Source organism: Nicotiana tabacum, chromosome 14, assembly GCF_000715075.1.
Source record: "Nicotiana tabacum cultivar K326 chromosome 14, ASM71507v2, whole genome shotgun sequence".
NCBI lineage: Eukaryota > Viridiplantae > Streptophyta > Magnoliopsida > Solanales > Solanaceae > Nicotiana > Nicotiana tabacum.
In genome coordinates, this window is record NC_134093.1 from 3376348 (window position 1) to 3392291 (window position 15944).

At 31.7% G+C, this 15944-nt stretch overlaps 2 protein-coding genes across 2 annotated transcripts; one reads left to right on the forward strand and one right to left on the reverse strand.

Annotated features, from left to right (window-relative positions):
- The first annotated feature begins 2858 nt into the window (after positions 1-2858).
- Positions 2859-5651, forward strand: LOC142168667 (cytochrome b561 and DOMON domain-containing protein At3g25290-like). Its single transcript, XM_075229241.1, has 3 exons — positions 2859-3591; positions 4122-4370; positions 4947-5651. The coding sequence occupies exons 1-3, from the start codon at positions 2968-2970 to the stop codon at positions 5262-5264; spliced, it is 1191 nt and encodes a 396-aa protein (XP_075085342.1). The 5' UTR covers positions 2859-2967; the 3' UTR covers positions 5265-5651.
- Positions 5652-11503: 5852 nt separating this feature from the next.
- Positions 11504-15502, reverse strand: LOC107806531 (ras-related protein RABA5c-like). The gene is made up of 2 exons (XM_075229240.1): positions 15031-15502; positions 11504-12146 (listed from the first exon to the last, which is right to left on the reverse strand). Exons 1-2 carry the CDS (start codon positions 15362-15364, stop codon positions 11830-11832), a joined length of 651 nt encoding a protein of 216 aa, XP_075085341.1. The 5' UTR covers positions 15365-15502; the 3' UTR covers positions 11504-11829.
- Positions 15503-15944: the final 442 nt, after the last annotated feature.

Sequence of the window (15944 nt, forward strand, 5' to 3'; positions counted from 1 at the left end):
AGTTTTTTGAAGTCAATAACACATGTCACGTTATTATTGGTGCGTGAATACACTTGAGAGAAAAAAATGGTCTAAGTAATGAAGAGGTGTATTTTATACACTCTTAAAAGGTTGAGTATATAAGAAGTTTCCCGGGTAAGCGCTCCTCCCTATTAGAATTTTTTCCATACTTTTGGTAAAGGACGGAATGATATTATCCATCCTGCCACAACTCTTCTTCTCGGTCAATATCCTACATATGTAGTAAGAATGAAACAATAGATTAAAGTTTATGTTGCTTTTATAGAAAATAGATTTACCCAAAATTTCTTCTAAATAATTAATTACTCAAAGGGGAAAAAAGATATGTAGGAGCATATTAATTTGTTTGTTACCCTGTAACTTACGTGCATCACAATTGCACTTTCAAATTTCCATAGTAATCTAAATAATAATCTTTTTTCAGCTTATTAATAAGCTATTCAAGGTTAACATTACTATTTGAGTCGTAAAGTTTCCTAATATTTTATTTGAAAAGGAATCAACAGATGAATACAGGGTTAAACTTCATATTAATTTTTAGTAATTTTTATATTTTGCGTGTAAAAACTTTAGAATTGGAAATTAAAATGAAAGACCTTGTATTTCATTGCCTTTTATATAGTCAACACCTTTCTCCACTCAAAACACAGCCTAAAACTTCATTTTTCTTTCATCTTTTATTTTGAAAATATGCAAAAGGATTAGAGAGTTTGTCATTTCTTTTGGAAATAGACAAAAAAAAAATATTGTTACATATAATGGAACAGAGCGAGTATTACTTAATTATATTCTTCAAAGTTCTCCAATTTTAGTATGCCAAAACTTAGTCATTTGATCCAACAAAACTGGCTTTATTAACATAGGCGGAGCTAATATTTGAAACTTATGAGTTCCGAATTTTAGGACTTTTAAGTTACTGAGTTCTAAATTAATAATTTGTACATATTAAATAAATTTTTTAAAATAAATACAGAGTTTATACCAAAGTTACTGGGTTCGACCGAACCCGCACCTCGTTCTCTAGTTCCGCCCTGTTTATTAATCATATATATTATCATAATCATCATTTGATGCCCTTTGTAATTATAATAATCTATTTGACAAGAAGATGAAAAGATGTGCAATTTAATAAAAAACAATTGCGTAGATCGTTTGCATGGGCCTTAGAATTTGTCAAGAGCATTAATAGAGAGAATCCAAAGTAGCGAAGTGCCCAAAATATATAAAAAATAACTTTATCTTTTTGAATGTAGTAAAAAAAATAAGAACTTGTGACAGATTTTCTCTTTACACTTTTTTTTCTTTATGAACTCAATGATTAGTCGAATTTAATTATGTTTTATTTATTCAGAATTAGTCAAATTTAATTATGTAACTAGTCGAGTTGGTATTGGACTAAATAAAAGTTTTCTCTTATTTTACAAGTCAACATGTATTTATCAGCCATCAAAAAAAATTTACTCAACCAGACGACATGGCATGTATTCATTTGTTTGATATATATAAATGTCGGAGAATGAATAAAATTACGACCGTTAACAATCTTGCCATGTGATAACCAGTACTTAACACTATTTTAATGAAATGTTTAATTCAATCAACAATGGGATAAATGTTACGCTAAAAATTCCAAAAAACTAAATTTGCATATCTTATTTCAAACTCTATTTATGCCACAACAAGCAACTTGACTCTTTTATTTCTTTTTTTCAGCTCCATTTTATTTGGATGGATGTTGAGGAGTCTTGTGGTCCAATTTTGAGACAAGAAATGATGGTAACATTACATAGCATGGGAATCTTATAATTATGTCAACAATTTGGAAAAAGAAAGTATTGGGTGAAGAGAAATTATAATATTAAATACTTAAATAGATTAAAAAATCAAAAGAAAGGATAATGTGCTTCACAATATCTGCAAACTCCTTTCCTTTTTATGGAAACTTGAGAGAGAAAAAGGAGAAACAAAAATAAGAATATGATCCCCAACCAATAATCACAACTTTCGAGTTCGAATTCTCTAAAATGAAAAAAAAAATCTTAATGGGAAGCATTTCCTTTTTAGTGGGTCTTATACTGTGCGAATCCGAATTAATAGAAACTCTAATACAATATCGGATACCAGATGAAAAAAAAATTGAAAAAATTTCCCTCTCTGTTTGGTTATGTTCAGAAAAAGTAAAGGAAATGAAAGATGAATTCTCTGTATCTTGGCCTACATGTCTAGTTGAATGAAGAAAAAATTAAATTCCTTTTATCTTAAATCGAATGCTCTTATTAAGAGTCAATTTGAAAAATTTATATACAAGTTAAGAGGTTAACTTATATACATTGATTTTATATTATACTGTAAATTTGCCTAGTGTAATAGATTATATACCTTATGTTTCAGGTTATTAATTTCACAAATTATGAACAATTATTTGTAATTATTTTTATGTCCAATTTTAAAACCACTACACTTCCTTTCATATATAAAGCAGGAAAAAAGACAAAAAGGAAAAAGAATCCAATCATGTCACCTTATACAAAAGGACCCTACTCTGCCTTAGGAATAAATTGGAAAAATGATACTGTATCGCCGCTGTAAAAATAATAGCCGAAAAATGTATAAAATTTATATATTTTTTGTATATATATACATTATGTATGTTATATACAAATTTTATACTCTTTTCGGCTACTAAATGTAATAGTTTCTGGCACGGGTTAAAAGTGATAATACCCCAAAATTTCTCCAAGACAATATTTAAAGTATGAGATTTCTCAAGGGATTGAAGTCATCTCTCGTTGCAAATTAGGAATCCACTCTGCACATGTAATTGAAAATTGAAATTCACCAACTATACTATTAACCTCCACCCCCCCCCTACTCCACCCCCCCTACCCAAACAAAAAAGAAGAAAAAGAGAAGATTGTTATTCCCAGAATTTCAAGAACATTAGACATGGGATTGTATCAATCATGTTGTATTGTTATCCTATATTTTATGTTCTTGATTTTGAAACCTGAATTGTCATATTCCATGTCATGTACATCACAAAAGTTTACAAAGAACAGATTATATGAACATTGCAACGACTTACCACATTTGAATAGTTACATCCATTGGAATTACAATTCCAAGGATTTTACCTTAAATTTAGCCTTTGTAGCTACTCCTACTAAACCTGATGGTTGGATTGCTTGGGGAATTAATCCAAATGCAACAGGAATGGTTGGTACACAAGCGTTAATCGCGTTTAAACAATCCAATGGTTCTATAGTCGCGAAAACGGTCAAGTTGAATTCGTATAAATCAATCGTGCCAGGGGAGCTAGTGTATCGCGTTACTAATATGGAGGCTATGTATAGTAATGGAATGATGGTAATTTTTGCTAGTGTAAAATTACCAGAAGGAATGACAGAATTGAATCAGGTTTGGCAAGTAGGAAGTTCAGTCTTGAATGGGACATTCCCTGGAATTCATGATTTTCAGACTGAGAATTTGAATTCCAAGGGAAAACTTGATTTGATGAAAGGGAAGAGTATTAGCAATGGTTCTGAGGATTCTAGACTCAAGAATAGAAATGTAAGTTCTTCAACAAGTACAAATTTCATTTCATTTTTTTTCTAACGACAGTGTCCAGATCAGTTTTTCTACAACTCCATTGTTTTATCGAATATGTGTTATCTCCCACCAGCACAAGTATCAGTGATTTCCTCGTCAAAGTTCAATCTACTGGGATTTGAACTTTGGTCGCCTGTAACTTTTATCCCACTTAACAACCACTAGAGTGCCAAGAAATACCAATTTCATTTGGTTTGTTAGTTCAATCTTTTTTCTTTTTTCTTTTTTTTATATTTTTTTACATCACATCTCCGTTGAAGCATAGGAGGACCCAGAATTTTAACGCGACGTAGGAACAATATTTTGTTCAATCAATGGCCTCTAAAGGCTTTTAGCATTCAGGCTGCCAAATGATTTAATGTAAAAATAAGTCCGGTGACGCAACTTTTTCCCTGACCCTTTATGAATGCGGGACGTTTCGTGCACCGGGCTACTCTTTTTATTTTATTTTATATATTTTTGTTTCTGACATTTGAATTTATGTTGAACAGATTCATGGAATTCTGAATGTTGTGAGTTGGGGAATACTATTTCCAATTGGAATTATGATTGCAAGGTACCTAAGAACATTTGCAGATCCATTGTGGTTTTATGTTCATGTGGCTTGCCAATTATCATCTTATACTATTGGAGTTGCTGGTTGGGCAACTGGTCTGAAACTTGGAAGCCAATCTAAAGGAATTGAATATACTTCCCATAGAGATTTTGGTATTGCCTTATTCTCTCTTGCAACTCTTCAGGTATACTTTCACATTAAAATTCTTTAACTTCTTTATCTTTAGTTTCTTTAATTTAAAGGAGACTATCAACTTTTGGACTTAAAAAAAAAGGGGGCAAGTGCACGTATAGCCATTTTCAGGTATGCTATTTAGAGATTAGTCGGTACTTATTTTGTCCGAAAATTTTAAACTAAAAATCTTAACTTCAGAACAATTTAGGATACTTTTGTACCGAAAAATTGAACTGAAAAACTTTAATTTAGGACGCACTGACTAATTCCTAAATAGTAGTCATTTAAAGTGGCTACATGGTGTCATTTCGACAAAAAAATATGGCAAACCCCTACTTATAAATTGAATCATGAAGATCAATTTAGATTAAAGGGAGTATTTTTATTTACTTATAATGGTAGTATTCGAGTCAGATTATGCACATTTCAACTATTCCACCAGGTATCTGCTTCCTTCCATTAGCATAGATAGGTAATGCGTAACTCTACTAGCTAAGAGTTACGCAGATAAGAATAAATTACTTAGCATTTTTTGTTTATATTGAAATTTGAATCCTGATCGCATAATTTCGACATAAAATTGTAGGTGTTCGCGCTATTTCTAAGGCCAAAGAAGGATCATAAGTACAGATTTTACTGGAATATGTATCACCATGGAGTTGGATATGGTGTACTTGTTCTAGGAATCATCAATGTGTTTAAAGGTCTTGAGATTTTGCAGCCACAAAGCAAATGGAAATTGGCTTATATTGTTTTCCTTTCAATTCTTGGAGGAATTGCTCTTATTTTAGAAGCCATTACTTGGACAATTGTACTTAAAAAGAAGCCTGGAAAATCAAATAACAAGCTTTATGATGGCCAAAATGGTTCAAATATAGGAAGACAACAACCTCTCACTTCTTGAACTAGTTCTCCTCGCACGAATCCGGATTTAATCAGATTCCAATGCGGATATCGGATATCGGATGGAAAATCAAAAAACAAAGAAGTAGCTCTCTCCTCCACAAATCTATATATAGTACAAGTCTGAAATTAATTTTCTGGATGCGGTCCTTCTTCACACGCTGTGTGAACGTGAGTTGTTTCGTGCATCGAACTGCCTTTTCCTTATATACTGTATTTGTTTTCATGTGGTTAGCTGAATACTAATTTATTTATTTAATTTGGTTGGGACTGTAATTTATTTTTATATTTCCTTATTGTGTAGAAGCCATGTATGAGAGTATCTTTTGTTGTTTTTTGCTTCTTTTTAATATTTATTAATATGAAATGATTGGTGTTTAGTTGCAAATATAGCAATCTTTAATTTCCCAAAATATAATAGTCACTTTTCTCAGCGATCTTTGGTACAAAATCAAAAGCACAGTAAAATTTTTACTAATACGTTCCAAATTTTAACATCAGACAACATTGTACATACAATTTTTAAACTTCACACATCCTTAAAGGGAAGCTGCAAAATGTTTATGTAATGCAAAAATTGTAGGAAAAATAATATTCCAATCTTGTAAAAATCTCTTTGAAAATTTTATATTGTTTGAGATTTTATAGGGAAAAAAAGGAAGGTAAAACAATGAGAATTATCTTGCAAATGTAAAATGCTAAGATAGGAATTTTACCAACGAATAACTATTAAAGTTCTAGTATTTTCAGTTAAAAGTCTTATGCCCCAAATTTTCTTTTCGAGACTAATTCAGTTCCTTTGATTTTCTAGTTTTTCCTTAAATTTTCTTTTTCAATCTTGTTTTTTTTCTTGGAAATAACTAATAATCTATCTGTTTCAGTTTATTGTGAACCTATTGTCATTTTAATATGTTAAAAATAATTCTTTTCTAAATTCAAAAATAATTTAACTTAAATTTTTTATTATACTCTTAATAGCAAACTTTTATAATCATAAAAATATTACTATGATATATGTAAAATATTCCAAAAGTGTCTTTTTATTTTCTTAAATCCCGTCAGCTAAACAAATTCACCAACCAAAAATTCACATGCAAACTTCTTTGCTTTTCTTTTTTCCTTTCGTGATCATAGTTCATAATTCGTGCCTTCTGTCCTAACTTAAAAAGTTTGTACATCAAAAATAGAAGAATTAATTACCACGCTAATAGGTTTTAGGGGCTAGGTGAAAGTGTAATTACAACTATGAAACCTCAGTTGTAGCTTCTGTAGTTGGTAATACTGAAGCTAATAAATAACGTAAAACATAATTATATATATTTCTGCAATTGACTTTTTTGAGGCCAAATGTAATTTTTTTTTTATCATTAAGTAATCTATACACATAGATTAAGATTTTATATGATGTTAAGTTTCAACTCTTGTCAAAGTTTATTGTGAACTTCTGTCGGTAGATATATCAAATTGACTTCGGTGTTACTTTTCAAAATAAATCTACTTTGATACAAAAATAAATAAAAATAAAGCTTTGGCACAACAATTAAATTATCTGCGTCACATGTTCGAGCCTTGAAATCATCTAATGATGCTTGCATCATGGTAGATTACCTATTATCATACTTTTTAGAATGCGACTTAAACATCATATACTTGTGTGGATAGCTGCTCAAAGGGTGTATGGCACGGCGAAGTTTTGCGACTATGCCATTCTTGGCGACGGTGATCGTCGATGAGAAGCCGAGGGCCACTTAGCATAATATATAATTTTAGTGTACTACAACTATATCTAAAGAAAGGTGTGACCTCTCTCTGAACTCCTGTATGAACGTGGAATGCTTTGTATACCGGACTAAATAAATAAATAAAATATGTTAAAACGTGCTGATGTTTAAGACATTGGATAAGGATCAGATTTGCCCCTCTACTATTATAAATAGGCCTTATTTACCCTCCGTTTAATTTTTCTATCAAAAATATCCTTACCGTTATACATTAGGTTCATATTTACCCCTTAAACGTTTAAAAGAGTTACATTTGCCCTTCGTTATACTTTAGGATCATATTTACCCCTTTACTCTACGAAAAGGATTACATTTGTCAAATGTTATACTTTCTTGACATATTTATCCTTATAATTATACGTGTCAGCTCGTCACCCCACCCCCCACTCCCACTCGTCCATCTCTCTTATCCGTGTCAGCTCCATATTTTTCGGAGAGCGGAAAAATTTTGGACAGTGAATGAATGAAACTCTAGTGTTATCTCTAATTGATTTATTTAATTATTTCACCTTTGTCTATGTTAATTTGTTTCCCTTTAATACTTAGGAGTTAGGAGACATGAATTACTCAATGATATTTTGAAGTGTTTGTAGAGATACAATTCTGTAAAATCTAAACTGGGTCAATTGACCATGATTGATTCACGAAAAGCAATTTTCTGATATGACATTTATGAAGATTGTGCGAAATACAATAGTTATAGCAGCGACAACATATTGACAAACAATAACTTTGAACTCAAAATCACTAATCTAATACAACTCACAATTATTGCAGTAACCAAAGTAAATTACAAGAAGTTGCACAACAATGGAGTTAATAAAGTCTTATTTAAATTGGGTGAACGGGTTAAATTATCTTAAATAGGTGACCATATTTAAATTGAAAGAAAAAGAAATTCACATAGGCCTCATGTAGGAAAACAAAGGTGGGACATGACGATCTACCGAATGAGGGTAAATGTGGGTATAATTGTAAGGATCAATATATCGAGAAAGTATAACGAAGGGCAAATGTAACCCTTTTTGAAAAGTAGAGGGGTAAATATGATCCTAAAGTATAACGAATGACAAATGTAACTCATTTTAACGTGTAAGGGTAAATATGAACATAATGTATAACTGTAGGGATATTTTTGATTAAAAAAACGTAAACGAAGGATAAATAAGGCTTATTTATGATAGTAGAGTGGCAAATCAGACCCTTATCCGTTAAGACATTAGTCACCAAAGTGGTAGGTAATTAAGTCTCTTTTTGACCTAACAAGAAAGTTGATTGTCTTGTATGAGGTTAACACAAGACATAATTTGCTCTGATGTAGCTGTCCATGAGAAAACGGTCTTCCTTTTCACTTCCTTGATAGTAGGAGAAAATGCTTACTTGTCAAACACTCAGTTAATAGCTTGATTTGATTACTCTAGAAGCTTTAATTAAATAAAATAAAAATAAGTAATCCAGAATAAATAAAAAAATAGAATAAGTATAGATAAAGTGAAGAAATGATGATTTTCACTATAGCTAATTAATGTGTATCCTCTCTTTAGTTTTTTAACTGATAAAGTTAAATTAATTAGTTTGATATAAACACCTGAAGAATTATGAAAGTATTAAAATTTAACTAACTTGTGTGTGTGTGTGTGTGTGTGTGTGTGTGTGTATATATATATATATATATATATATATATATATATATATATATATATATATATATATATATATATATACACACACATTTGAAACTAAATTACATATTTGAATTTGAAGACTAATTTTTTAATTTGTATGTTAGAAAAAGATATTTAGTTCTTCGATATGTTACCGTGCGAAGGCTGACAAATTCACTAGTTAGTAATAATAGTAGTAGGCAATCAATGCTATTATCCAGCACTATTTCCCTGGACTCGGAACAAGTTTAATCTTATAATTATCAAAATTTTGAAACAAAAGCAGAATTGATAGTTAAATTTACCATAATTAAATAATACAAGAGATGAAAATGAACATTAATTAATCATAGTTAGGTGATAAATGAGTATGCAGAAGACACATGTCATGCAATTATTGAATGGTGTAAACATTTAACATGGATAAATTTAGCGGATTTCACATGCTAATTAACAGGGGCGAAGCCGCGTGGTGTAAAGCGGTGTCACCCGACATCGATAAGTTGAAAAAATTTACTACATATTTACATCTATAAATAATATAAAATCCAAGTATTTAAATATAACAGGAATGACATCACTTAATATAAAAAATAACTTTGACTCTTTGGTTCAGCACTTCAAATTTATTGCAAATGATATGGGATTGAGTCCTGGAGGATATTTTATAAATTTGGTCTATCTTCTTGAAAAATATTGTAGCAAACAAGGGTTGAACCTTCGACCCCTTATCCGAAATGACAAACTTAAATCACTTAAGCTAAATGGCGAAGCCAGAATTTTCATCAAGTGATGTCAAAATATAAATAATTAGATACATCGAAAAATCAAGGGGAGTCAATGTATAGTAAATATACATAAAATAAAAAAGTTTATCTAACAATATAGTGTAATTTTCCGAGTGTCGCTTGATATCCCTTAGTTCAATGTAGCTCCGTCACTGCTTATGCTGACACATAATTATTGACAACAAGTAATTTAAAACCATTATGGTGATTTAATAATTTGTTAACTTCTTTTAGGAAAAATCATGCTTATGCTCCTGCTAACTAAAAGCCTTAAAACATGAGTATCATTATGACCTTTGTTTTGGTCATAATTATACTTAACATCTGTCTAAAACAAATTGAATGGGACCCAAATTGCTTAATGATTAATGAATCCACATAATTATGTGTAGGAAAAGGACCCCAATTGCTTAATGCTTAATTATTAATCAACCCGTGATTAATCTTGTTTTATTCTCCTTTTTTCTTCTGTAATTATATGATTTTTGAAGCATTAGAACTAGAAAAAAGATGGCTTTGGTTATATGTATTTTTTTGTGTCTGCATTTATATTTTATTAGGAAACTACCAGTTATATCAATTTATACGTAGCTTATTATAAAAATTGGTCAATTCAATAAATATTACTAATATTAGTTTAGCAATATTAGTTAGCTATTTATAGCTAAAGTAAAGTCAATTTTTTTGCTTTCTTTTGAGTGGGTATTATTAGAATTGATTGAGTACATCTTAAGGAGATTGAATCTCAGTTTTGGGATAATTTGACAGAGTTTTGAGATGGGTTAAATTGAAAATTTGAAGTAGAAGATGAAACATGAAAAAAATAATCTGTGTATTACACTGTGTATCATTTGCGTATCACATATGTATCATATTTATATCAAATGTGTATTATATGTATCTCTATGTATACCGTGTGTGTGATACATGCGTTGTAGAAGAATTTTTTGAACTAGATTTTAACTATGAATTTTGATACCAAATCAGTCCAAATCACCTCCAATCTTTCTCAAAATTTGTATATTGACTCATCTATACGTTTTCAATGAATTTCAACCATACCCATTGAAAAATATCCTTTTTTGCTTAGATTTTAAAATCTTGTATGTATATTTTTTGTATTTCAACACCTTGTTTGTTACCTCATCCATGAAATTTTCTTTCTCTCTTGCATCTAATGTTGCCTATCACGCTTAAACATATGGTAGGAGATTTTTACATGTGATTCTTGGAGAGAAAGAACCTTATTTATTTGAATTTTTAGTTTTATATGTGTTTGGCTAGTTTTGGTAAGTCTATGATTAATGGCTAGACGTTGGTAAGTTGGAACTTATTTGGGACATTTATGTAAGATTCCCATATTTTGGATAAAATTGAGGTAATTGGGCCTCTTTTGATAGCCCACAAGCAATTATTGGAATTGGGTTTAGCCGAAGCCCAAATGTAGAAAACGGCGTCTCTCAAATACTAGAAAGTAGTTATAGGGAATTTAAATAAGTCTTAAAAAATTGTATTCTATGTAAATTCCTCTTTTTTCTATTATAAATTTTCAGATGAATATAACTTGGACTAAGCCATTAATGTATAGGGTGCTTAGGAAGTCAAACACTGGTCAATAAAATGGAGTATACGTAGTCCGCTAGCACTCAATATGTATACGCCAAATCGAACAATTTATCCTAAAAAATTATAAAGTGAAAATGCATTTCACTTAATCATATGATTAAAAGACAAGTTCATATGAAAAATGCTTATCTTATATTCATTGATATGATGTAAACGCCAAGTGGGAAAGAGTTTTTTTTCCATGCCTCCAAAATATTAAGAGCAAAAACACAAAAAGATAGGATACACATTCCACTATGCACATCAATTGGTTAGCATATGGAAAGGAAAAAAATCAATACTATATTTAATTTTCTTTTTAGAAAAAGCACAACTATAACTGTTATCCAATTCTTTACTCTTCCCCTACTACTACAAAACCAATAAAACCTTAATTCAGAGTTGAAACTAAACCAGACAATGAAATTCTTAGTAGAAGTACAACAACCAGAGGAAGAAAGAAGCCTTTTTTTTTGTTCTCAGCTCTCTTAAAAATGTAAAAGGGCAACTCGGTGCAAGAGGCTGTTTTCACGACTCGAACTCGTAACCTCCTGGTCACATGACAACAACTTTACCAGTTACGCCAAGTGTATCTTAAAAATGTCTCTAAAGGAATTGGTAAATGCTATGGCTGCTGGAGCCTTGTACTTTTCAGCAATATTGAATAAATACTGAAAAATCTCTTAATCTTGAGTAACAAACTATATATAATCAGTTAAAAGCAGGGCTCATCTTGAGCAACAACTGCTCCAAGATCGTTTCGATCCTTCTCCGTCATCTTTTACGAGGCTTACCCTGTTAATAGATAACTCTGCCTTGTAGGAATCCGAATTCAAGACCTTTCGGCTGACATTGCTATAGATTTCACGGATAACAATCTCGAAAGCCTTATTAACGTTTGTAGAATCTAATGCGGATGTCTCCATGAAGAATAATCCTTCGGCTTCTGCAAGCTTCGCGCCTTCTTCAATACTAACGTCCCTAATGTTGTCCAAATCGCATTTGTTTCCTACCAGCATCTTCGCGACTGTTGTATCACAATGAGCTGCATGGTTGATCAGATTTCAAAAGTTTATTTATTCCTCTGCCTCAGAAACATAAATATTATGTAAAACGAAAATGACAAAAATGACACTAGGTAGTAGGTCCTATCAAAGTAGAGAGTGCTAGTCGATGAAATTCAACAGCAGAACAAATGTACATATACACACTACAGATTTTGATCCTACAGTTTCATTTTCTCCTATATGGGAGTACTGGTCATATTTTGTTAATTATGCTGCTATTATGTAAGAGTTGTTTCCACGGCTTGAACCCGTGACCTCCTGGTCACATGATGTCACGGGCTCAAGCAGTGGGGAAACAGCCTCTTGCATAAATGCAGGGTAAGGCTGCGTACAATAGACCCTTGTGGTCCGGCCCTTCCCTGGACCCTGCGCATAGCTGGAGCTTTAATGCACCGGGCTGCCCTGTATGCTGCTATTATGTAATTAAGGATGTCTACTACTTTGGCTAAACAAGGTGGACAAAATTCACTGTTAGCAAAAGTTCACACGCTGATGTCTTATGATTGTGCATCTGCTTTTACGGTATCAAAACTAATCAGGAAGTAAAAACAGGAGTGAACATAAAGACAATCTGATAGCAAATAAGTTCTTTTTCTGTTTGTGGATGTCTCCTTATGGATTAGATTGAATTCATAACAAAGAATTTGATATTTCATACATCTTCTTTTACCTACACAGCAGCACGCTACTAATATGTTGGTAGTGCTGTCTTACCAGAGTTGAGCTTTAACATGTCATATATACGTCCACGTTAAATTGACAATATGTAACAATGTAGAGACAATTTCCTTAATGACTGCAGTTCAGCGTGAACCAATCTCAAGTCAATCTAAACTACCAGAAGTATTCCCATCTTTCTGTAACTTAGACTTTTGGACTGTTCATACTTTGGGGAAAAAATATGTCCGTCTTTAGTTAGGTGGACAGTGCACTCGAGTTTATTATTCACATCGGTATTAGTTTTACTTATTCTTCTACAAAGTTCAAAGAACTTTGCCATACATGCCCAAGTAAAGATGTAGATCTAATATTTAACTAACAATGCTGCAGAATGTATATTATAACATGAAGCATCAGTCCAAAGCATAATCACCAAATATGAAAGCACTTAGAGATTTCCAATCAGGCAAAGAAAGAAAATGTTCCTTTTAATGCAAAAGTCAATACAACAACAAACCCAATGAGTTCCAACAAGTGGGGTCTGGGGAAGGTAATGTGTACACAGACCTTACCCCTACCCTGGGAGGGCAGAGAGGCTGTTTCCGATAGACCCTCGGCTAGAGATAAGGCAAAAGTCAATAAAAAACGAAAAATGAACATCTCCAAGGTATTGAGGGAACATAAATTGAAAGTAATGGACAAGTAGAACATATTAGCAAATCATCAAATTCATGTCCCTATTAGGAGAACATATGGATTCACGACAACAACAACAACTACGCCTCAGTCCCAAACAAGTTAGGGTCGGCGATAGTTGATATGAATCCTCATTCATTTCATTTAGCTCAACTAATATATGACTTGTATGGATCCACGACAATTGTGACAAAAAGAGTTGTATTGAAGTTCTTAAATTAGGCGAGCAACAACTCTAGCCCTCATCTAACACAATGAAACTGACACCAAAATATGCTGGAAAACCAGATCCTAGTTAACTCAGAAACGAAGAGCCTGCTAACAATCCGATATTCACCAACAATATTAGCAAATAACAGAAAACCGCAATCTTTCTCTGAAATCCCTTATTAAAGAACATCCAAAACTAGCAGACTCAAACCAAAATTTATATTTTCACCGCAATCTCATTTCTAGTCTTAACTCTTAAGAGGTACACCTGAATCCCACATTCTCCAATAGATGCCGATACCAATCAACATTACCAGCAATAAGCAAATCAATTTATCATAATCTCTTAACAAAAGATAACTACAATTTTCACCAATCTGCTACATTTCCAAGTCTCTTATTTCCACATGTATAGCAAATGTAAAACTTTAGAAAGAAAAATAAAAGCTGTTATTTACCATTGGATGCTGCTAATTTCTGTTATTCTATTTTTACATTCTTGATCTAAGGACTCAGAAATGCCAGTCAGTCGATATCTTACCACAAAGAAATTTCCAACACTCACATGCCCAACTACTTTTACATTTTCCCTTTATAAACACAAAGATCCAATCCAACTGAAGACAACCAAAAAAGAACATTCAATTCAACAAAGTACAACTGATTTACTTAGGTATGAAAATTAACCACTAAAAACAGACCAAAGTAACACACACCCAAAGTAATACCTTTCTATATTTAGAAGCTCTTAAAATTTTAACTATCTTTACTTTACCCTTAACAACATATTTTATAAGAATAACATAAAAAAAAAAAAAAAAGGAATTGTGTCAAAAAGTTCCTTTCTTTCATACCTCTCCGTCCCAATTTATGTGATGCACTTCGAGTGGACATGATTTAACAAAGTCTAAAAAACTTTTGAATATTATGGTGTTAAACTAAAAAATATATAATGTACCAAAGTACCCTTTGAATCTTGTAGTCTCAAACATGCGTGTGGGATGTTAGAACTAATCAGTTACCACAATATAGAAAGTGACATTTTCTTTAAACGGATTAAAATACGAAGTCCTTGGCGTAACTTGTAAAGTTGTTGTTGTTGCCGTGTGACTAGGACGTCACGGTTCGAGCAGCCGTGAAAACAGTTTTTGCAGAAATACAGTTAATTAACGCTGCATACAATAGACCCTTGTGACCTTGATTTCTCCGACCCAACACATAGCAGCAGCTTAGTGTAGCGGATTAAATTAGGAAGTACGACACAAAATTGAAACAGAACGGTACGAGATAACTTACTATTGAGCTCATCAAGCCACCTAGTAACACTTTCAAAAGTACTTCTTCGACTAATATCATAAACAAGTAATGCACCAAAAGCACCACGATAATAAGCAGAAGTAACAGCTCTAAACCTTTCTTGACCAGCAGTATCCCAAATCTGAGCTTTCACTTCTTTACCATTAATTTCAAGAACTTGGGTCTGAAACTCAACTCCAATTGTTGCTTTTGAATGCAAGTTGAACTCATCTCTAGCATATCTTGATAATAAATTTGATTTTCCAACTGCTGAATCACCTATTATTACAATCTTGAAAAGGTACTCTTCAATATCATCATCTGATGAATCCATAACTGTTTGATTAGTAGAGTATACTGTAGAAATAGATCTTGTTATTTGGGCTAATTTTTTTTTTTTTTGGGGGGAGTTGATATTTTGAGATGTTCGAGAAAATGGAAGGTGGGTAAACTGAGAGAGAATTTAAGAAAGGTTTTTAATGATATGATGAGTGGACCTTATGTTATGTCATGTTGTGTGTAATAAATTGCTACTTTTTGCCAGGTTACGCGCCAGTTTTTTCTCTTTTTATTTTTTCTTTTACATTAAAAAAGTGCATTAATCGGGGTTTGATTCACCGACAAAATTATGGGTTAGTCTTTGCTCAATTTTATAATCTCATTTTATATATGATTAATTTTATTGAACACAAAATTTTTAAGAACTTTTTTTAAAAGTTGAGATTTTAATAGGCTATAAATAGTTATATGGTTAAAAATTATCTTATTAAAGTAAATAAAAAAATTAGAGTTATATTTTTCAAAATAAAAAAATATATTATTTTCTTGAGATAAATTAAAGAAGAAAATGCATCACATAAATTGGCTGGGAGTACATAATTGAGGTTGCTATTTGCTCTATGTGTCTTATTTTC

Coding starts and splice junctions, on each gene's coding strand:
- LOC142168667 (XM_075229241.1), top strand. CDS start 2,968: ATGGGATTGTATCAATCATGTTGTATTGTTATCCTATATTTTATGTTC. Junction 3,592..4,121: donor CTAGACTCAAGAATAGAAAT/GTAAGTTCTTCA, acceptor TATGTTGAACAG/ATTCATGGAATTCTGAATGT. Junction 4,371..4,946: donor TCTCTCTTGCAACTCTTCAG/GTATACTTTCAC, acceptor ATAAAATTGTAG/GTGTTCGCGCTATTTCTAAG.
- LOC107806531 (XM_075229240.1), bottom strand. CDS start 15,364: ATGGATTCATCAGATGATGATATTGAAGAGTACCTTTTCAAGATTGTA. Junction 12,147..15,030: donor GTGGCTTGATGAGCTCAATA/GTAAGTTATCTC, acceptor TCAACCATGCAG/CTCATTGTGATACAACAGTC.